General features: G+C 37.1%; 1 protein-coding gene across 5 annotated transcripts in view; it reads right to left on the bottom strand.

Annotated features, from left to right (window-relative positions):
• The window catches only part of RABGAP1L (RAB GTPase activating protein 1 like), a 758,983-nt gene that overhangs the window by 319,692 nt on the left and 415,435 nt on the right, over positions 1-23,856 (bottom strand). For all 5 annotated transcript variants that reach the window (XM_035722282.1, XM_027611227.2, XM_027611226.2 and 2 more), the window contains one exon: positions 2,717-2,830. In XM_035722282.1, coding sequence (XP_035578175.1) covers positions 2,717-2,830 — 114 coding nt within the window. The remainder of the gene's footprint in view (positions 1-2,716; positions 2,831-23,856) is intronic.

Below are 23,856 nucleotides of genomic sequence, written 5' to 3' on the forward strand. Positions count from 1 at the left end.
TTATTTATTTATTTTTTTAAAAGCTTTTATTTATTTATTTGACAGAGAGAGAGACAGCGAGAGAGGGAACACAAGCAGGGGGAGTGGGAAAGGGAGAAGCAGGCTTCCCGCCGAGCAGGGAGCCCGATGTGGGGCTCGATACCAGGACCCTGAGATCATGACCTGAGCCGAAGGCAGTCGCTTAACCAACTGAGCCACCCAGGCGCCCCAACATATTTTTACAAAATGTAGTGTAATTTAAAATATTCAGCAGTTATAAGGTATTTTAGAGCTACACTGTTGCAATATTCTTTACTCAGAAAGAGCTTTAAAACTGTCTAATCATGTTGCAAATATACATTGATAATCTAACATGGCTACATGAGCTGTGTGAATGTACTAAGGAGTACTGTCTAATGAAATTCAAGGTTGGATTATTGTCTGCAATATCAAAGCAAGGTTGGATTATTATCTGTAATATCAAAGATATCAACTACTTAAACGTACCAACTATTTAAATTTTATCTTTGTGTTTGGTAATGGTTCAGACATTTCTCCCGTAAATATTGTATAATGAGGGGACTACTATTTTTACTACAAGGGAGCAAAATTGTAAGTCAGAGGCTGAAAGCACATAAAACCATCTGTTTTAGTTATGTGAAAAAACTTCCTAGTATCAGGCAGAGAAAAACTGAAGGAAAAGTTACTGATTGGCTGAAAATATGTTGAATGTGAGGGGGAAAATGTTCTCCCATATATCATGTCAGACCCTTCCCCATAAACTAGGAAACTACATAAATTTTGACATCTTCCCTACACATGACAGAAGCTGATTAGCTTACAGAATTTCAAAATTGGTAGAAAAAAATTTTAATAATTACTTTTGCCTTTTACACTCATATAATGAATATGTTATACATTTGTAATGGTATTCAATGGTTTGTAGCATATTTTAAAACTAGATGATGTATTACTTTCCAGAAGTCAGTACACTCTCAGATTTTAAGTTATTTATGCATTTCTAGCTCTGAATGATACATCCATATAAAAAGAGATTTCTGATCAGTGTTTATAATCTTCCAAACGGCTACATCAAGAGAGAAGGAAAAAAAGGAAAGAAAAGAAAAGACAGACAAGATAAAATAGGAGTGGGCAGAGGGCTAAAACACAAACATGCAAGAAGGATTTTAATGAAAGCTATGCCATTTGCAGAATGAAGCATCAGTCCTACTTGGTTAGCACAAGCAGGCAAGTACTTTTATAAGTAATATAAAAAAAATCAGTAAATATAAAAATAACTCTGATATGTACTTCTGAATACCTACTGGCCAATTTTGCTACTCAATAAAAGGATAAATTTGATTATTCAGGAACTGATTATGTAACATAAGTTAGCCATGGTATTTGCTTTTTCTCCATATTATTACAAGATTTTTGTGTAGTTCATCTTCAGTAATAATCTCTACTGTAATGGGCAGTGAGGATAATGTTGAGTTGTCCACCACATTTTATAAGGCATCTTAAATTTGAGGATAAAGGGCAAAACTCTGTTTGTAATTTTTAGCTTTTGGCCTCAATTAGTATTGACAGTATGAGTTAACTCTAGGTAATGATTTAAAAAGTCATTTTGCATTTCTGATATAACCTAAAAAATTAATAATCTAGCCCCAAAACTATATTAACATTAATAAAAACAGAATCTTTTATATCCATGTAGAGCATATTTACTAAAAATCAGGAAAAAAGTTTTCTTCCAGCCTTATTAATAATGAGGGAAAAGATTTTTAAAAATGGGACACAAAAACTGCATGAAGATGTCTAATGTGACAAAAGTTAAAATATACCAATAATATTAGAGAACTTGCTAGTATTTAAAAACCACAGTGTTTTCTTACCCTTATGTATTGTCCAAAAATTGAGCCAACTGTCACATTATCTTCTCCAAAGGACAGTCCTCAGGACTCCTCTGAGCCTTCAGTACGTCACCTGAGAGGACTTTCTGTTCCTTTTGTGTTAGCAGCAGAGCCAAAATGAAGCCTTACCGCACCCCCTCCCCAATGAGGATACATAGAACACACAGCCAAGAAGTTGCCTTCAGGACTCAGTACTGAGCAGAGAACACTGAGGCAGGAGGGAAGGGAGACTCAGGAGACAAGCTGACCTAAGTAAAGTCATTTGGGTTTTAGGTTGACCCTTAACCTAAAAGCCAGCAGGTCATAAAAAGATTCACAAAATCTGATTCATGGAAAACCATAAAACTCCACTCCCTCCAGCACTAAAAGCTTGACATTCGTAAAAGCTCAACATTCTTCAAATTGCTCCCTGTAGGTAACTTTGCAACCCTAAAACAATGGAAAAACTAACCACTCAATGTAAATGATAAACCCAAAGTTACAGAGTAAGCCCCTCCCTATACCATTAGCTAATTTTAAAAACTTAAAACCTTCATTAGAGGCAAAGAGGGTCCTCTTCCTCACCTAGGATGAGAGGTCGCTACTTTGTGAAATAGCTTTCTTACTTCTAGACTTAGTAAGTCTTTGTCCCTTTCTCTAAACACCTTGCTCTTGAATTCTTTCTCATGCAAGAGAGTTCTTGGCAAGGGACTTTGGCTGTCCAGCATCAATAGGGCACAGTGCAAATAAGAAATAAAGACAGGAAAAAAATCTAAAAGTCTTTAAGATGGGTTCCTAAAATATGGCCCTGTAAAAGTTAGAAAAAATGAGGTGGAGGGCCCTACCTTGCAGATCTTGTAGAGTGATTCCTGGCCATCTCCTCCAGTATCTTTAAAGTAATCATGGGCAGGAAATGTACGATGAATATCTCGAGTGATAACACTCTCCTGGGCTGAGTCCTAAAACAGAAAAAAGTAGACCTGGTCATTAATTTAAAATTTCTTTTTAATTGAAAAATAAATACACATGCCAAAAAAAAAAAATACTCAAATAGCACAAAAGAGTATGCTGCCCCCACCAAAAATATCCGCCTTCCATTCCAAGCCCATAGTCCCATTCCAAGCCCATAGTCCCATATACATGCTACCAGCAGTTTCGTTTGTATCCTTCATCCATCTATCTATCTATAGATGTGTGAATATATGCTTATGGGAGAGGGAGGTGAGGGAGAGAAGTTGTATAAACACATCTCTAGCCTCTGTTCTTTGAAACACAAATAGAAGAAAACTATCTGCTACTTTCATGGAATAGGATAACTTATAGAATATTCCTAATCAATACACGCAAGTGTACTTCATTCTCTTTAAGGGCAGCTATCAAAAAGAATGAGGTATCTGGATAGGGACATACCATGATTTGTTTAACATTCTCCTATTAATGACTTTTCTGCATTTTTCTATTTACACTACAAATATTATCACTAGGAACATTTTTATACATATGTGTTCAAGAACAGGTTCCTAGAGGTGGAACCGCTAGGTCAAAGGGTATATACATTGCCATTTTTGATGAAGGCACTTTCCCTCCAGAGGTGTTGTAACGATACATACTCCAAACACTGGTGGAGTAGATGTTTTTCCTTATCTGCCCAATACCGCATATTATCCAACTTCTTAAATTTTTGATAATCTGATAAGTGAAAACTCAGACCACAGTAATTTAAAAAGTAAAGATATCAATCGTTTCCTCCTGAGAGGTTAACTACCTAACTCATTCACTCCAGAAAATAAAAAGCCTCAAAACTACTATATTAGATGACACATGCTTTAAAGATAAATCTAGAGGTTCTTTTTAAGACAAATTCAGGATCCAAAAGCTCAAAATTGAGTAGAATTCTAAGCTTTATAAAAAGTGATTAATCATTCATTTGATTTTATTTGAGTCCCATAAATGTTATTTGTTTTATCTGTTTCAATGTCAAGAAAATAGAACAGGAGCACTTCTGGCAACCCTGATGATGAAAATATTTTGCACAGTTTAAGGAAGCATCGGTGACTACTAGTGCAAATTAAAAGTGTCATTTAATGTCTTGCTTCCATGAAGATTTGAACAAATCCCCCATTTCAGTTAAAATCAAGGAAGAGAAAAAAAAATGTTTAATACATGAGTTACTTTAATGAGTGCTAGCTCCCTTTCTCTTTGCAGCTGAGAAGTATGTAAGAAGGAAGTCGCTGATTAGCTCTAAGTTAAGCCAGGGCCTTCTCTTGCTGCCTTTTTCATTTCAACTTCTATTTCATGCTGAGTGGTAATTAGATCTTATACCATGTGGAGAAAGGACACAAACTGGAATGTCCCACATTTGCTAGCAAACACCAAACACATTGCAAATCAGTCCAGAGGAAATTCTGATGGCTTAGAGGAATGCAGTGCTACAGCTGAATAAAAATGAAACTTGAAAAAAAAAATCATACCTTAAGTAAGAGGATACATAGAAAGCTTATATTTATAAAGGAAATGTAGGTTCTAAGGATAGAGAAAATTTTGAGGGGAGGTAGGAGCACAGAACAAGGTGAATATAAAAGTAATGTATAAAGAGCTATGGTCTGGTATAGAGTCTAAGTAGGAGATCCCTTTAGTAGGGGATCTGGTACCAGGTAGAAGAAAGTCTTCACTGTCCAGGTTTTCCCTAATAAAAAGGTTCTCTTTCCACACAGTAATAGTTCCCACTTAGGAGCTATTTGAAAAGATGGCCAATAAAAATGTTACTACTGCCACTGCTGAACTATTTCAGGGGCAAACATGTGCTGAGTGGTTCACAGGATAACTCTTTTTACACTTTTCAAGATGTTAAGGGAGAGAAATCATTGGACTATATTCACTAGAAACTGCCTACTCATTTGGCATCATACTGTGTTTAAATGGTACCAACAGTCTGATTCAGAGAAAGGGAAATTGATTAAAAATTTCTAGAAAGTAACTTTATATAATACTGAGTAATTTTTTTCTATGCATACTTGAATCTTCCTTATTTGTTTCTAAAAATAAATGGGCAAAAAATCAAATGAAAATAAAAATCAACTTACCCTGACTTTAATGAACCTTCCCTTCCTAGGATTACTTTTAAATGCTCTCTACATATGTGTGTTTCTAGAGTTTTCTTCCAACATATTGCTCTCAGTTGACTAAGGGAACAATTTTTGGAACTCCACTTTATAAACTAAATAAAATGTTTTGCTATATTGTTCACTAATTCCTTTCACATAACTGAAGGTCAGGAGGTACACTAGAGTCTTACAAACAGACTAATATGAACGAAATTGTGTACTAGACTAGAGACAATAATCACGTTTTCAAAGCTAAAATTAATTATCTCCCAATTATTGATGAGAATAAGAACAGTATATATTTCAGGAATCTAGACCTGAGATGTGGGAGATTAGTCCCAAATTCACTCACTCTTTCAATGAATATTTTAATCAAAGCTAATGCTCTGTAAAAGGAAGGTAAAATGATGATTTTTCTCTTCAATATTAATTTTCTGTTTAGACTTATTCCAATTAGGGTTGTGAATTTTTATAAGAAATAAAATGAACAGAGAAGGAAAAAAAGAGGCCAAATATTTCACCATCTAAATATCTGTAGTTAAAAGGGTTCATGTGAAAACCCTTAAAAAAAAAAATATGGCTAGAAACATTTTATAGCACAACCAAAACAGAGAGGAGGTCATTTAGGTAGAAGGTTCCCATAAGCAGAGTCTCTTTAAATCCTAAAGGTTATCATCAGAATGGGGAGAGGAAGGAAGTCACTCCTTCATGGGAAGCTACTTCACCAATATCCAGAGAGGTTCACAATGTGACCTGCAATTTACTTCCCAGTAGGTGCACCTCCCATTCTGATCTTCAGTCCAGTATGGTGGATTAGTGGCTTTGAAGTCAAACTCATTGGTTCTATTTCTGACTACTCAACTTAATATGTATAGGATCCCAAACAAGTTATTTAATCTCACTAAATTTCAGTTTTCTCATCTTGAAAATGGGATGATAATGTAAAATTTATGTCATTTAGAATAAAATAATGCATGCAAAGTGCTTACTTATAAGCACACTGCCTAGGATAAACTGAGTATTCATTAAAGAAACAAAAACAGTAATGTCAATTATTATTCCCCCTTTTCCTTAAGAATCACATTTAACTGTTTAAATGTTCTGGTGAAAATATATTTTAGACATCTTTCTGCAGGTGTACACTTTAAATAATGAAACAAACCACTGTTTTTCTTTGGATATCATGAACATTATGAATAGAGCTTTCAGCATGATGACACTTTAATACATAAATTCTCCATTCTGAATTTCCTATCATGTATCTTATGTGTCTTAAATTATCCTTATTTATACTAATCCATGAATAAAAGCAAAAGTGAATAATTATTTGCATAAAGTAATGTTTTTATCAACTGATACACATTCTGGCCCCAGCCTTGCATATATCCATGAAATAAAGATATACACAACCCAGGAGGAGGATGGAAAGGACAGGGTGTGGTAGAAGCTAAATGTGCCAGAGTAGTTACCATGTCCATCACTACATTAGCTTCTGAGAATCAGAGAAGGGTCGAAGTCATGGTTATGAAGAGGACAAACATCACTGTCTCTCTCACATGCCTTCCTTATGGACCATCAACACCAAGTATGTAACTGGTAGGCAAAGTCCTTGATAGCATCTATCCCATCTAAGGAGCAGTTAGGTTGGGCCACACACAAAAGTGGACTCTGACCAGAAACAGAGAGTAACTGTGAGAGGTTTGAAAGAAAGTCTTAAAAGATGAGTTTTATCTGCCTCCTCCCCACCCCACACCCCTGACACTACCACCACATAGAAACTAAATTTCTATTTAGTTTACCTTTGAAGGATTTTCTTTAATTTCCAAACTGCTAAGTCACAAGACTAAATTATCTTTTTATTTTCAAAAAAGACATCATCTCTAGTGTGATAAAATCCATGCTCCAATAGAGGATATAATTTGGCTTGTTGAAAATCAATTTCAAACCAACTCTAAGAGGTATGATAAGTAGCTCGATTAACTTTTGATCATTTTAGGTGGATTCAATTTACAGCCTGCTACCAAGAGTATTACATGAGCTGTTCTTCTAGTAACATATATATGCCCTAAAATATCTGCAATCCTCTTAATTCCTATTCCAACAGAATCATCACTTACTTGTTTGTTATGAGAAAAAAAATGAATATAGCAATCAAGAGTCAACAAGTATTAGGAAGACAGGTTTGGTTGACCGTAGCCTATTATTTTTTTAATAAAACAATTTATGGGCTGTCAACAACTGGAAAAGTATTCTATTGCAGATGATTGTTTTTACATGTGACCTTAGCACCAGACGAAGTGTGAAACTGATGTCGATAAATGAACACCTTAGCTATACTTTAATTTGCTACATTTTTACAACTATGACAGCATATACACAACCAGGAGGAGTTTCTTATTATTCTGTATTGCCAAATCCAAAGTATAACTGCATTTTCACTTTTCATCTACCACAAAATGATTTCAACTTTATAAATATCATGCCAATTTGTGTTATTAAAAATGCCAATGTAGACCACGCCTACTCACAGTGAGCAGATAAATGATTCAGAGCTTAAAAAATACTTGACTTTAGAACGTGCCTTCTATTCTTACTTCACAGGGATCCTCCTTTAGTTCTGTGTTGGAGCTAGATCTATGGTAAAACATCACAAACTGGTCGGCTTACACGTTCCTGAAAGCAGATGGGTTTGCAGTGGTGGGTCTTATTTATTTGCCTTGATGTTTGCCAAAAATCCAAAGAGGCAGAGATAAAAGGAGAAAATATGAAAGTGCATTCTAGTTTCAAACATGCTATTGAAATTATGAGCAAGAAACAGTAACACACACAAAAAAATGGATCATTGCCAGTCTTCATCCTTGAATATGCAGGTGGGGGGCAGGGAGCCTTGGCATAAGTGGGATAATATGGAAGCAAAGAAATAAATGTTAACTAAATCATATTGTAAGCAACCTGTTTCCCAGGCATTGAACACACATGCTGCCAAATGTCTGAGAATCAAAGCCTGACACAAAGGTCAAAAATATAAGCCACATTCTGGCTTCAGCTAGAAAGAAATCTCTTCAGGGAGAAGCAACAATAAGAACTAAAGGGAGGGGAAGGAAGGGGACAGGAAGAAGTGTTATCTCTAAGACTGGCCAATATTCATAATAGATACCTTGATCTTGAAGGAAGTGCCAGGACTGGAATGGGAAATATGAATAGAATAAAGCATTCTTCTGAGACTGGAAGACTAAGAAGCATTGCAGCCTATGGGCACAGCCTGGATTTCCCAGAAAGCCCATGAAATTTAGGTCGGAGCAGAGATGACTGTGACAAATACCTGGGATTACTTTCAGACTCCCAATACACCCACCAAATGCATCTATGGCCATATATGGGTATATCCTCATTCCAGGGTTGCTAACCACTCATTATCCCAAAATAAAGGTTCAACTAAGGCACTTAGGCTTGGAAGCTCATTCAATGAGCAGTGATAAACTCTGCAACTTCTATTGGAATAAGCACAATAACTGAACTTCAGTGGTGTTATTTTCCAAAGTAAGATGCATTTCTGTCTTATTTTTTAAAAAATTATGATTTTTATCAAAATAGCCCTTTAAGCCCTTTGAAATAAATAATTTAAGAGCTCCATATTTACTCCCATTGTATAAAAATAACTTTTTATTTTTCCACAAAACTAAAGAACACCTCTAAATAACTAGCATTTGATTAAAATGCCTATTTTCACCTAATCTTTACATTTTATAACTTTATAATGTACATACCTAGTTATTAATAACTTAATAATTTTAGCCATTCTACCACTCCTTCAATTACTTTAAATGCTTCTCTTTGAAAGTCTTTGAGCTCAATTACATTTTCTTTTTTTTTTTTTAAGATTTTATTTATTTATTTGAGAGAGCGGGGGAGGGAGACGGTCAAGCAGGGAGCCCGATGCAGGGCTGATCCCAGGACCCTGGGATCATGACCTGAGCTGAAGGTAGACGCTTAATTAACTAAGCCAGCCAGGTGCCCCTCATTTACATCTTCTTAAATCAAATGACATAAAAATCGAATGTACATAAAAAATTAAACTTTCTACTTGTTGTTTAGTGTTATTAAATTAATTTATGTATAAATTCATTTATGTATACAACAAATACTTAGTTCTGAGTACCTACTAAGAATCAGGCATTATTTTAGGTGCAGAAGATACAGCTGTTAGCAAGGCAATGTCCTTTCCTATGGGACTTATATTCTAGTAGCAGGGAAAAGAGACAAAAAACAAGTATATCATATTGGCTAGAGAAAAGTACAATGAGAAAAATAAAACAAGGTAAATAGATAGTGAGTGAGGAGAAGGCTGATATTTCCAGTACGGTCGTTTTGCCTTTCTGAGTGTTCGACTATTTAGAGAAAGGGCATTATAGGCAAAGGGGAACTCATGTGGGAAAGCCCTGAGATGGGAGCAGAATGGCAATACTTCTCTAGATACTTTCTTCACGAATTGCCATGAATTTCTCTAGATACATGTCTTCAATGAATTGCCAAAAATTATTCCAATATTTTTCTGGATTAACATAGCTACCTCAGGAATTTATAAGTATAATTTAGATTTATAAATATTATATTTATAAATTTATAAGTATAATTTAGATCATTTTTATAAGATGTTTTAATTCATATATTTGAATAATATTCTCCTGGTTGCACATGTCTATATGAAAGTTTACCAAACATCTATCTAACACTTGTCATTGGTAAGATACTATACTAGGATTTACGGGATCAAAAAAAAAAAAAAAAAAAACATAGGCTATAGGCCATAATATCCCTAAATTGCAAGAGGTTAAGATCTTGTTAAGACAAGATATAGGTGCAAATATACTGGAAGGAAACATATGCTAACAGCTAAATAAATGATATGGGCAAAGTTAGCTATGGGAATTCGGCAAAGAAAGTAACTGTAGAAGGGTTCACTGGTGAAAGGGGCCTTCTCAGAAGATGAGGACTGGGTTGGCTACCATAGACGGGATGGGTTCAACAAAATGGAAAGATCTCAAGAGAATATAGTTGATCCTTGAACAATCTCGGGATAGGGGCACAAACTCCCCATGAAAAAAATCCACCTATAACTTTTGATTCCCTCAAACTTAACTACTTATGGCCTACTATTGACTGGAAGCCTTACCAAAACATAGTTGAACAACACATATTTTGTATGTTATACATATTATATACTGCATTCTTACAGTAAAGTAAGCTAGAGGAAAGAAAATGTTAAGAAAATCATAAGGAAGAAAAAATATACTTACAGTACCGTACTGTATTTATCAGATAAAATTGGTTCTGATTTAAATGCTAAGAGGGCCATAGAGCAGTTCAAACCCATTTTGTTCAAGAGTCGACTGTACGCTACAACAAGGTGACATGAGCAGAGGTTCCAAAGCAGGAAACTACTCCTGGCATGCCCGAGAGATATGACTCTAATTGTCTATAGAAGGGAATCATAGAGGGGCAAGTTGAGTAGGATCCAGAATATGGAAAGGTAATCTTGAATGAAGATGTTTTAACAGTTCTGTGGACCACAAGGAACCATTTCATCTGGCCATGTCATTTCATGGTCTTTGTAGTCAGTTTTGTGAACTCTTGTTTTATTTTGATCTCATCTGATTTTACTATCTGAAAGAATTAGTGTGTAGTGAAGAATTAACCTTACACAAAAAGAGTTGGTGGCCTTTATCATTAGTTACTAGGAGGTGATCTGTACGCCCTTGGAATGCCATGCCTGATAGGAGGTCTTTGTTTGCATGTGGGCTTTGGTCACCCAACAATCTAACAATGTGATTTATCATGGGGCTTAGGGTCATGCAGCATTAGTTCTATCTATAAAGAGACTAAAAAACTAAAGGCCAGTCATGTGGGCAGTACATGAATAAGCCCCTATAAAAACTCTGCACAAGACCCAAGTGAGCTTCCCTAAATGAAGCTGGCAATATTCCATGTATGTCGTTACACACTGGTGCCAGGAAAGCTATGTTTTTGATGACTCCATGGGGAAAAGACAAAAAAAAAGTTCCATGTTTGGCATTTCTCCTGGACTCTGCTTGTGCTTCTTCCCTTGGCTGGCTTTAATCTGTATCCTTTAGCTATAATACACTGGTACCATCAGTTTAACAGCTTCCATTGAGTTCTTTGAGTGTTTCTAGTGAATTATTGAACCTCACAGTGATTCTGGTAACACCCTGAACTTAAAATTAGTGTCAGAAGTGATGGCAGTCTTATGTGGACTATGATCCCTCTTTAACTTCTTCACAAGCTGGACATTAATAATTTTGAAAATCTCACTATGGTATTCTCATCAGTAAATTTTGTTTATTCAAGGATATTTATCATTGCCTTTCATTTCCTCTATGACAAAATATTATTCACAATAAAACAGTCCCACAATACTGTGTTAATTCAGATGACTTTTTAAAAAAATCACCTTTAATGTAGGGGCACCTGGGTGGGAGGCTCAGTCAGTTAAGCATCCAAGTCTTGATTTTGATTTAGGTCATGATCTCAGGTTCGTGAGATTGAACCCTGCATAGGGCTCCATATTGGGCGTAGAGCCTGCTTGAGATTCTCTCTCTCCCTCTCCCTCTGTCCCTCCCCCCCAAGCTCTCTCTCTTAAAATAAAAAAATAAGTAAAATGAAAAATCACCTTTAATGGAGAACCCTACAGGTTAAAAATATTGGGACCACTATTGGCCATTTGACCACGTGCTCGCTGAGCTCCCCCAAAATACAAATGTGATTAGTGAAGATCACTAAATTAAAAGGGGAACAGACAACTACTGAAGTGATTCTATAATTCACTTACATAAAGGGTCACCTGAAACCTAAAAGGAGAGTGAGTATAAGGGAACGATAACTACATCCCTAAGTAAATGTCAATAATGTATCTACTTTAAAAATCCTTTAAGATCAATAAAGTTCTTCACACTGGGATATGGATTTTGAAAAATGCAATTAATTTTTATATCAAGTCAGGTTACATAATTACCATTTTGTTCCTTTTTATAGCAGCACATTTCCATTAACCCAAGTTTTTACTAACGCAGGAGTAAAAGATGCACTGATCACACAACAATAACAAAAGAAACAGGCTTAAGAACAGAAAGATTGTTCCTGAGAACTATAATAGTTCTAGTTCTCAATTATAAAGCTTATTTCAATGAATTAAATGTTCTAATTCCATCTAGTAACTGTACTATAAGGCATTTTTTTGTTTTACAAATCCTAATTAATATTATAATTTTCTTTTCTGATAATCTGTTCAATTTTCCCTATTCAAGAGGGTCAATTTCTGTTTCTCCAACAGATTTTTCTGGAAATAGAAAAAAACTGTTTTTTGCAATGAGGCACATTTGAAGTTTGATTAATCCTTTCTGGAATAAATCATGAGTAGAAACCTAGAGATTTTTATTCTATACTTTTTTTTTCCCTCTATAGTGATTCAGAAATGAGCATTACTATTCTAAGACTTAGGGGATCTAGGTAAATATATATTCCAACTCCTCAACACAGTATATTCCTTTTTAGTTTCTTCGCTGATTCCTTGTCTGGGTACTCCTTATCTGATGGTGTTACATCCTTAGCCTTGTTCTCTGCTCATCTTCCATGTTCTTCCTGGGAAATCATATCCATTTCTGTGACTTCAGCTACCATCTGTCTTCTCTCTCCTTGCTCTTTACTAAAGTAGATGCCAAACCTTAACAATTATCAGAATCATCTGAGAAGCTATTTTGGAACCCATATCTCCAGATCTCACCTAGATTTAAGTTACCAAAATCTCTATAGTACTTCCAGGCAAGCTGTATTTTTAACAAATCCCTACAGAGCCATAAGCAAAAGTCTACAAATTGTTATCTAGGAACTACTGGTCTAACAGATCTATCATTTTACATCTAAAACTTGACAAGTCAAAAACTCAAATCAGAATTTCCCATTTAATCAGGTGTCCTTTTATATTCTCAGTCTCAATGGAGTGAAATTCCATGTCTGAGCTGACATCCAAAGAGTTATTCTGAAAGTTGTCTTTTCCCTTTTTCCTCCCTTAATCAACTGGTCCTTTGGTCTTCCATTCAGTTGTATTAATTAACTGGTACACATTCCTGAATATCCACACTTGGCTATCACTTCTAGGTAGACCATGATCAGTTATTATTTATCTGTTTCCCTGGCACTGGAGACTTTAGTAGGTACTTAGTAAATGGATGCTAAATAAATCAAAATAAGGGAAGCAGGCATGTTAAGTGTATACTCTCCACGATGGAAAGACTCAAGTTTTATAATTTCTGCTTTGAGTTCTACATTCTCTTGGAACCTCACTTAGATGCAGTAGCAAAAGGAAATAATCTGCCCCAAATCAAAGTTGATAACAAGTACTCATAGACTTACAAGCCAAACCTTCACAGCAAAATGTATACCAAAATGTCCTTACTCCCAATGCCAAAGATGACACATGGAAATAATTACAGATATTACTACAGAAAAAAACAAACGGATCTCCATCTTAAAAAAGAAATTAGTAATTATGCCACCATTGGAATGCAAAAATCATCATAACAAAAAGCTGTTTGGGGTTTTCTCACTGAGTTTTACCTCATTTTATATGAAAAGCAACAAAAGATAAAGATACATTCAAATGTTGCATTATTTCAAAATCAGTCCTTTTACTTCAAAAATGACAAGAGATGGATCACATAATTAATGTGTTCAAAACCCTACCAGAGGCAAAGTACATTAAGTATGATGTTTTAGAAATCTACAGTAACCTTCAGAGTTTACATGTTAACTCTTTCTCAGTAAAATAGCTTGAAGTAGTAGACTGAGATCACGGTTAGGCAAGAATCAGAAAATTCTTTCCTATTCATTGCATCTCAGGATCATAGTATTTAACAGGCTCAGGTTCTTTACTAGGTTCTTAATACCATATGAAATCAATGGAGGATACAGATCCTCCTCTTTTATTTGAGGGCCTTTTAGAAGCTATAAATTAAGAGAGTAACGTCTTCTATTCTATTCATAAGATTATAAGATACACATGAATGAGGATTTTTTTTCTATCTTCCAGACTGCTAGTTATTTAGGTTCTATAACACTGACCTGAGAAACATACAGACATGGCTGTTGTCTTTTTCACTTTTGAAGCACTACTCGGCCCCTTTAATCAATATCCATATTTGCTTCTGATTTAAATGCTAAGAGGGCCATAGACCCAAGTTACTAAGAGATGATTTTTAAAGTCTAAATTTCTAAAAAAGAAAATGTAACTGGTTAAACACTAAGAAACTGCAAAAGTAATCCCACCTATTTCTCATTTATTAAGTTGCCATTTGTGCTTTGACTTGGTTCAGTAGTCATGGGGGCTGCAAGGAGGGTTCCTCCCAGGTGTTTGTCTGGCACTGTTTCTTTATTTAGACCTGGTTCTACAAAGAAAAGCTCTCTCATTTTTCCAAAGCTTTAAGTGGCTGATACCAAGTTACATACACATAACAGTTCCTATGTTGCAAAGTAATTAGGCATAATCAACAACTAGTCACAATGTGAAAATAAGTAATACTATTCTTTAGACAAACCAAGCGTTGTTTAGGTCAATTAGGACATGTGTCCTTTTCTGGCACCACCACAATTCAGGATATTATCACTTTATGCTTAGCCTATGACAGTGGCCTCTAAATCATGACGGAGAAGATTTTCTCTACTTTACCCTGTACAGTACTTTCAGGTTAACCTACCTAAAGTGCTGATTTGCTCCTGTGTAGCATTCAAATCCATCTACAATGTGGTTGCACCCACTATCCTCAAAAAACAAAACAAAACCTTATTCCATTCCATCTGAATCACATCCCATTCCACAAAACTGCACTGTTATTTCAAGCTTCAATGCTTTTGTGCAATTTCCTCTGCCTTGGATGGCCCTATTTCCCACATTTTCTCCTGTTAAAATCCTGTCCATTTATAAAGGCTCATATAGACTTCTTCCGTGGTGCTTTCCTAATGATCCCAAGTGAAAATAATGCTGTCTTCCCTTATGGCCTAATAACACCAAGGTGTATAAATGTATACAAACCTATTACATATTGCTTTGGGGGTAAGATATATCGTACCTCCTCTAAGCTCCGGGCCACTAGACAGGATGTCATATAGTAACACATTTAGTACCTAACAGATCATTGTTGAATAAATTATTTTATGAAAGGAGAAAATGGTAAACCAAGGCAGAAAGACAAGAGAATAAAGAATGAGCTCATGTTGTCGCTCTTTAAGTGGAAGGTGGGTCAAATCCCACACTTAGCCACAAACGGAAACTAGGTTGGACAAATCTTCCTTTCTTGGGCACTCATTTCTGCCCTGTGAAATGCTCAGAGCTGGCTCCTTGGGGAGAGGGGTTATAAAAACCATCCTAGGACAGAATGTCATCTGACAGGGCTACTGCCACGGCCAATGCTACAGTGAACATTTTTACCCACAAGAAACAAAATGGTCTCATTGTTCAAAACCCTGCTCTTCTAGGGGTTGCTAAAAGCTAACTTTGGAGCAAATTAGCACATTTTAGTTCATAATGCTAACGTACCGATTTTTTTTTTTTTTTTTGAGAGAGAGAGAGCAGGGGGAGGGGCAGATGGAGAGGGAGAGGCAGAGAATCCCAAGCAGACTGCATCAAGCAGGGAGCCTGACACAGGGCTTGATCCTACAACCCTAAGATTATGACCTGAGCAGAAACCAAGAGTTGGACACTTAACTGACTGAGCCACCCAAGTGCCCCAACTTCCCGATTTACAGGGAAGAAGAATCAAAGAGTCCTTCACACAGATTTATCGTGATAAACAGAAAGCATACATTTTGCTTAAATCTACCTTCCATTTAGCAAAGGCTAAATGCTTTATGGAGTGCAGTGCCGCAATGATCTAAATAGTCACTGAAAACAGCACTCCTCCAAGTTAGTATTTCTTGCTGACTATGGTTGTGATATGTTCAAGATTATAGTGGCAAAATAAAATACACAGACCTGAACCATGAAGAGGAAAGCATGAACCAGAGAACCTATGACAAATGTAGCAAATCGAGAGCCACAGGGAAAGGAAGGGAGTAGTGGCTGATTTTGACTCTTTAAACAACAAAGATGCAGCATTCTGAGCCTGAGTATCAGTCAAGAAGACAACTCTGCCCTTACCACGAAGGGAGTATCTGCAACTCCTGAAAGTGAGGAGGAAATGGAGATGGGATGGGCCAAGTGAGGCAGAGGGAGTGGTCTGGCTCTCACCCCAAGAGCAGGTATTGCAACACCCCTGTACCACCCTCCCTGGGGGGAATCAAGGAAATGTCCACAAAGTGGGGTGGGGTGGGGGGTAAAAAGAAGGGGGGAGCTCAACAATATTTCATGAGTAAAAGAATTCTTAACTTCTTAGTTTTTTGTTTGCATCTTACTGAAGGATATAAGTAGGACAGGTGCCCTATAAAGAAAATGTACTCAATTCAATGTGCTCAGCTATAGTGTGAGCTTTAGTTGTCTTATAATTTTATAATTCCACAAGAGTTAAAAGCTACTGTGTTTGCCCCAACTTTAGGGTTCCCAGATAAAATGTAGGACGCCCAGGTAAACTGCATGGGATTTAATATTGCATGGGAAACACTTATTTATATTAAAAAATTAGTTTTTGTTTCTCTGAAATTCAAATTTAAGTGAGTATCCTGTATTATTATTTGCTAAATCTGGTAGCCTTACCCAGTTTGCTAATATCACAGTGCTGGGAAAATCAATTACTGAGTACTCTTTATATACCATTTCTTTCTTCAGTTGCTTTTAAATACTTGGTCTGAAAGACACCGTATTTGATATAAACTAGTCACATCTGACTTCTCAAGCAAGCTGTGTTAAATTTACTTAAAAAAAATGAGCAAATATTAGTTAAATGCCACAGATACTGCTATGAATATATTGAGAAAGCTCGAATCTACACTATATATGACTGAGAGGAAAATGAGGACATCTAGGTAACAAGGGACAGACACCAGTAGTTAGAATACCAAGCCTGTGTGGCTCAGAAAAACTGAATTGATGACCTGGAAAATAAGATCAAATTAAGATATAGAAGACTGGTCTGAAGTCCCTGAAGACATGACGGCAGAGAACAGATAAAGATTCCTCTCAGTGAGCAGACCACAAAGATGCTGAGACTATTTACTGAGTCAACAACTCTCCTCTGCTCAAATGTCAAATAAAGATCAATCAATTAACACCTGAAAAACTTCTCTAGTCAAAGAAAAAAAAAATGGCTTCGAAATTAGCATAATGGCATATACCTACAGCTGAGATTTTGGTGTTGTGCTAAGCTTTATCAAAGGAGGATTTATTGTTCTAGTATTTACACTGCAAATATTGATAGGAAAACAGTATCTGGACACAACTTGAAAGACTTGGGTGTGGTGGCCTGGAGACAAGCAATTCTCATATATAACACAAATTCAGGAATAACAAAAATTTAATGGGTTGTTTATTTTAAACAAATCTTTTTCATTTAAGATTTTAAGTAAATAAACATGAGATCCATTTAAATATTCTTAATTATTTTTCTGAATGTTTTAACATTTTTATTGAAATTTTATAAACTAGCAGACACTACAGTATCTGATTATAATGGTGCACTTTTGAACAAATTGTTAGTCTTTCTTTGAATATGTTGTAAATTAATTGAAAAGTGCGATTTTTCTTCTTTTCATATTGTATTCTTTTTGTTTTTAAAGGTTTTATTTATTTATTCCTTAGAGAGAGAGAGACTGAGAGAGAGAGAGAGAGAGAGTATGAGCAGCGCAGAGGGAGAGGGAGAGGGAGAAGCAGGCTCCCCGCTGAGCAGGGAGCCTGATGTGGGGCTCAATCCCAGGACCCTGAGATCATGATCTGGGCTGAAGGCAGACACTTAACAAACTGAGCCACCCAAGCACCCCTCATATTCTTTTTTTTTTTTAAGATTTTATTTATTTATTTGACAGAGACAGACACAGCGAGAGAGGGAACACAAGCAGGGGCAGTGGGAGAGGGAGAAGCAGGCTTCCCGCTGAGCAGGGAGCCCGATGTGCGGCTCGATCCCAGGACCCCGGGATCATGACCTGAGCCGAAGGCAGACGCTTAACGACTGAGCCACCCAGGCGCCCCCCCACCATATTCTTTAAAAGAGAATTTTGGGGGTGCCTGGGTGGCCCAGGCGCCCCCCCACCATATTCTTTAAAATAGAGAATTTTGGGGGTGCCTGGGTGGCCCAGGCGCCCCCCCACCATATTCTTTAAAATAGAGAATTTTGGGGGTGCCTGGGTGGCTCAGTCGTTAAGCGTCTGCCTTCGGCTCAGGTCATGATCCTGGGGTCCTGGGATCGAGCCGCACATCGGGCTCCCTGCTCAGCGGGAAGCCTGCTTCTCCCTCTCCCACTGCCCCTGCTTGTGTTCCCTCTCTCGCTGTGTCTGTCTCTGTCAAATAAATAAATAAAATCTTAAAAAATAAAATAAAATAGAGAATTTTTAATTGAAAACTATTTGAACAGAATTTTTTTTTTTAAACAGAAACTTTTTACTACAGACACACAGAAACACAAATGCACATGATAGTTCACATCCTTTGAAACCATTTTCATCAGTTACTTTGGTCTTTTTGGCTGCAACCAACCAACTGTAGCAGGGCCTCAGCTCCCATGGTTCAGGGATTGACAACCTACCATCCCCACACCTTAGGGCTGAACTCACTAAGGCTCTGGGGGCCTCTAAGAGTAAACCAAGCAGACTGTGACTAGGCAACACGTGCACATGAAAATAAGCAGCATGTTATCTTGGAACAACTTGATATTTTAATCAAAAACAAAATCACTTCGGCTCAGGTCATGGTCTCAGGGTCCTGAGATAGAGCCCCGCATTGGACTCCGCACTGAGCATGAAGCCTGCTTGAGATTCTCCCTCTCCCTCTCCCCCTCTTCCCTCTGCTTGCATGCTCTTTCTCTCCCATGCAAAAAAAAATCACTGAAGTAGTCAAAATGAGAAAAATCTGAACTTTGCTGTACTTTCTCAAACTTGCTTCACAGAATATTGCCTCTGGGCTTGGTGTTCCTATCCCATCAAACAAGACTATCTGTCCTCACCTCCATATGGGCAAACTTGATTTTCTTTTATTTGCCCCACCGGTCCAGTAAATCACCAAATACTTCTTCACCCAGGTGTAGAGAGAAAGGATCAGAAGAAAAGAGTGAGCAAAATTTAGCTTTCTTTGAATGGGAGGGAAGGGGTGGTGTCCTGAAGTTAGTTAAAGGGCCATATTTCAAAGCTAGGTTGGGTGAGGTGGCTGAAGCACTGGTCTAGAATCAATGCTTTCCAAAAGAAATATAATGCAAGCCATGTAAGTAATTTAAAATTTTCATGAAGCCACATTAAGTAAAAAAAAAAAAAAAAAAAAAACAGGAAATTAATTTTAATAACCTTTTATTAAAACCAATGACTCTGAAATATTATCTCAACATGTAATCAATGTTAAAAATTAACAAAATTCCACACTCTAAGCCTTTGAAATCTGATACGAAATTTTTTCAATTCTGATTTGCCACATTTCAAGCGTTTGACAGCACATGTTGCTAGTATCTACCATATTAGACAACACAGGTCTAGATTTGAACTCAGAAGCCAAACTCCACACTTTCGATCCTTTTATCACAAACTCTTCTCCCGTAGGGGGACAGGAAAAATGTCTCTTGGGTGGGGGAGTAAAAACAGAGAAGACTAAACGCTACAGAGAAGAACTGCTTATGCTTTTGCTTCTTCTGTCAGTCCACTGGGATGCCAAGGTTTCTTATGAAGCTGCTAAGCCCATTACCAATAATATTTGTTAGCCATGCTTCCATATGGGATGTAACTAATAACTTATCTTACTACCCTGGGCAAACAGAGAAACAGCAGTAAAAACCAGAAACAAGGGCATGGTCTTAAACATTTTCTATAAACTTTGGCTTCAAAGAACTCCACAGCAGACTGTGCACATCACAGAGGTAACTTTTGCTCCTGGGACTGCCAAAAATTACAGAAGCAATCTTAATTCATCCTGTATCGAGAGAGCGATGACCTGATTGTGTTGACATTGCCTGAGTTCTCTATTTAAGCAGCAAGAAGGTGTACAGGCTAGATTATCAAAGTCTAATTTAGGGCTTTAGTGTTTTCCAGGCCTCTCAATTTTCCTTAGGCACAATAAAGAGAAGCATTAAAGAAGACCCTTCACAATGGAACATCCTTTTCAGAGAGTGTATGGTAGTGAAAAAATCTGAGCTGTAAAGCCATCTACAAACTATATAATCTTGGACAAGTTAATGTCTCTAAGCTTTGTGTGCCTCGTTCTCCCTACTCTGCCACCAAAATGGTGATGTTGGTCCTAATTTTCAAACTTGTTTTAAGATTAGATATTATGTATGCCAATCATAGTGCCTGACACATAGTAAGCATTCAATTCATGGTGGATATTATTAAACCTGGAATTCTGTTACTTTTTCTCTATAGCATGAGGGCAATAATTCTAGCACCCAGAAGTAGGGCAACTCCTGCAGGACTTCTAAGACAAAGTCATGGTGAACAGATTGGGGTTTAGCAAATCTACGGCCAGCCTTGAAGCTCCTCCACAGGCCATGGAAATTTTAAATCTCTATTACTGAATCATGATCATGATCTAATACTCAGTGTAGTGAATCATAATCAGAATTAAAAGGAAAAAGGGTATGGTTAATCCTACAGTGCATCTCACTGAATCATTTCTGAAAATTACTGCTTCTGACAGACAAGCATACATGTATGTATGGGGAGGGCCAACAAAGTTTGAACACCACCACATTACAACACACTAGAATTTTAAGAAACTCTAAAACTTCTCACTTCCTGGGAGATGCAGATGAGCAGGAAAGAAGACAGCATCTGACTCTTTTGGAAAGGAATTTTTAGGGCCACAGTGAGATAAAGTTGTCAAAGATAGGCTCTAAAATATGTATATGGGATGAGGATATAATGATCCTAACTTTGATCAATAGGGCTGTGTGAAGCCCAACTACCCTCAGATGACTATAGAAAAAATATAACCAACTCACTAGATTATATGAAATCTTCATACAGCAAGTTGCAGGCATTTTTTTTTTTAATTTTTTTTTTTTAAGCACTTGAAAAATATAAGAATTAAGGCTCTGGTGAAAGGAATTTTCCTGACTTTATAAATAGAATCTGATATAAATCCTTTTTGTGTGTGGAATTAAGAGATTTACATAATTTGAATCCTAATGTGTATAACACAGATGCTATAGTTTGCATTGCTATTTTTGGTTATGAAAAGAAAAACCAGGAGGAGGTCCAAGATGGCGATGTAGGAAGATCCTGAACTCACCCCCCTCCCACAGACACACCAAATCCATACTACATATGGATCATTTCCCTCTGAAGGGATCTGAAAACTAGGTGAACTGATCTCCACAACAAAGGATAAAAGGACCACACTGAGATGGATAGGAGAGGCAGAGACAGAGTCTCACAAAATGCCACACCCTCCTGGTATGGTGACCCATGAGAGAGAGATCTCACAGCATAGGCATTTCTCCCAGAGGAGTAAGGGGTTGCTGCCCCACATCAGCACTCCTGCCTCCGGGATCTGCACCAGAGATGAGCCTCCAGAATGTCTATTTGCAAAGCCAACAGGGCCTTAGGGAGGAGGGGGCTCCAAAGTGCTATAAAAACACTGAGATTCCTCTCTTGGAGGGCTCGTGGTCTTACTTGCCCCAAGACTCAGAGAAAAAAAAAAAATGCCTACACTATATGTGAAGGAGACTCATTTCCTGATCTGGAAGCACTGGAAGGAGGGGTGGGGGACAGTTGAGATGCTCCCCAGTGACAGAGATGCTGGTAGCTACCATTATTGCATTCTACACACAGTCTGGGGCACAGGTGGGTGAGCCTGGACACAACACCCCAATCCCCACAAAGGCTGAGGTGCATGGTCTCCACACTTCCTGAGGCCAGAGAGCCGGGGCAGTTGCAGTGCTCCCCTGCTCCCTGGGTAGAGAAGTCACAGATTTCTCTCCCCTCGCTAGCAAAAGTCTGCTAAAATGGCAGTTCTACATTCCCCCAACCCCAGGCTGGGGACTGGCCTGAAACCATGTACTAAATGAAATGCGCCCCCACCCCCCACCTTGGGTCACTGACAGGTCTTGGCACACCCTAAGCAATGGGGGCATATCAAGGATAAACCAGGTGGCTTAGACCATCACAAAAATTCAAGAGGCAGCTAAGAGCTAGGGCATGGCTAAATGACAAGGATCATCACCTACATGAGACCACTCCCTCAAGACCGAGAGAGGTACCTGTTTTGCCTAATACATACAAACCACAGAAATGCAAGCAAAATTAGGAAACAGAGAAATATGTCTCAAATGGAAGAAAAAGACAAGACCATAGGAAAAGAGGTAATATACCTGATAAAGAATTCAAAGTAATGGTCATAAAGATATCTACCAAACTCAGGAGGAGACTAGATGAACACAGTGAGAACTTCAAGAAAGAGAAAACATAAGAAAGTACCAAACAATAGTCACAGAGCTGAAAAATACAGTAACAGTACTGAAAAATATACTCTAGGGGTTCAATAGGAGACTAGATGAAGCAGAAGAACAAATCTGCAAGCTGAAATAGAAAGCAATGGAACTCACCCAGACAGAGCAGTAAACACAAAAAAGAATTTTAAAGGGTAAAGATAGCTTAAGGGGCCATTGGGACAACATCAAATAACACTCATATTAAAGGGGTTGCAGAAAGAGAAGAGAAAGAGACAGAAAACTTATTTGAGAAAATAATAGCTGAAAATTCCCTAATGTAGGGAAGGAAACAGACATCCAAGTCTAGGAAGCCCAGAGAGTTCCAAGAAGATGAACCCAAGGAGACCCACACCAAGACACATTAAAATTAAAATGCCAAAAGTTAAAGATAAAGAGAGAAATCATAAACGCAGCAAGAGAAAAACAAATTGTTATATACAAGGGAACCCCCATAAGGCTTTCAGCAGATTTCTCAGCAGAAACTTTGCAGGTCACAAGAAAGTAGAATTGACATATTTAAAGTACTGAAAGGAAAAATCTTCTAAGAATACTCTACCCAGCAAGATTATCATTCAGATGCAAAGGACAGATAAAGAGTATTCCAGACAAGTAAAAGCAAAAGGAGTTAATCACTACTAAACCAGCCTTACAAGAAATATTAGTGAAACTTCTTTAAGCTGAAAACTAATTGCACTAGTTAATAGCAAGAAAACACATAGAAGTAAAAATCTTACTGAAAAAGGTAAATATATAGTAAAGGTAGTGATTAATCACTTATGAAGCTACTAAGAAAGTGAAAAGACAAAAGTGGTAAAATTAACTAAAACTACAACAATTAGTTAAAGGATACATAGAAGATGCAAAGTGACATCAAAAATACTGAATGTGGGGGGGGGAGTAAAAATGTAGTTTTGGAATGTGTTCAAATTTAAGTTGTTATTAACTTAAAACAGACTGTTATATATGTAGGATGATATATGTAAAGCTCACAGTAACCACAAAGCAAAAGCTTATAGCAAAGACATAAAATGAGAAAGGAATCTAAAAATAACACTAAAGAAAGTCATCAAACCGTGGCAAAGACAAGAGAAGAAAGGAACAGAGAGGAACTATAAAAACAGCCAGAAAACAATTTAAAAGATGGCAATAAGTACATATCTAATAATAATTACTTTAAATCAAAATGGACTAAGTTCTCCAATCAAAAGACACTAAATGGAGAAGAACGAGGACACATCTATATGTTACCTACAAGAA

This window comes from Zalophus californianus, chromosome 10 (assembly GCF_009762305.2).
Source record: "Zalophus californianus isolate mZalCal1 chromosome 10, mZalCal1.pri.v2, whole genome shotgun sequence".
Classification (NCBI taxonomy): Eukaryota; Metazoa; Chordata; class Mammalia; order Carnivora; family Otariidae; genus Zalophus; species Zalophus californianus.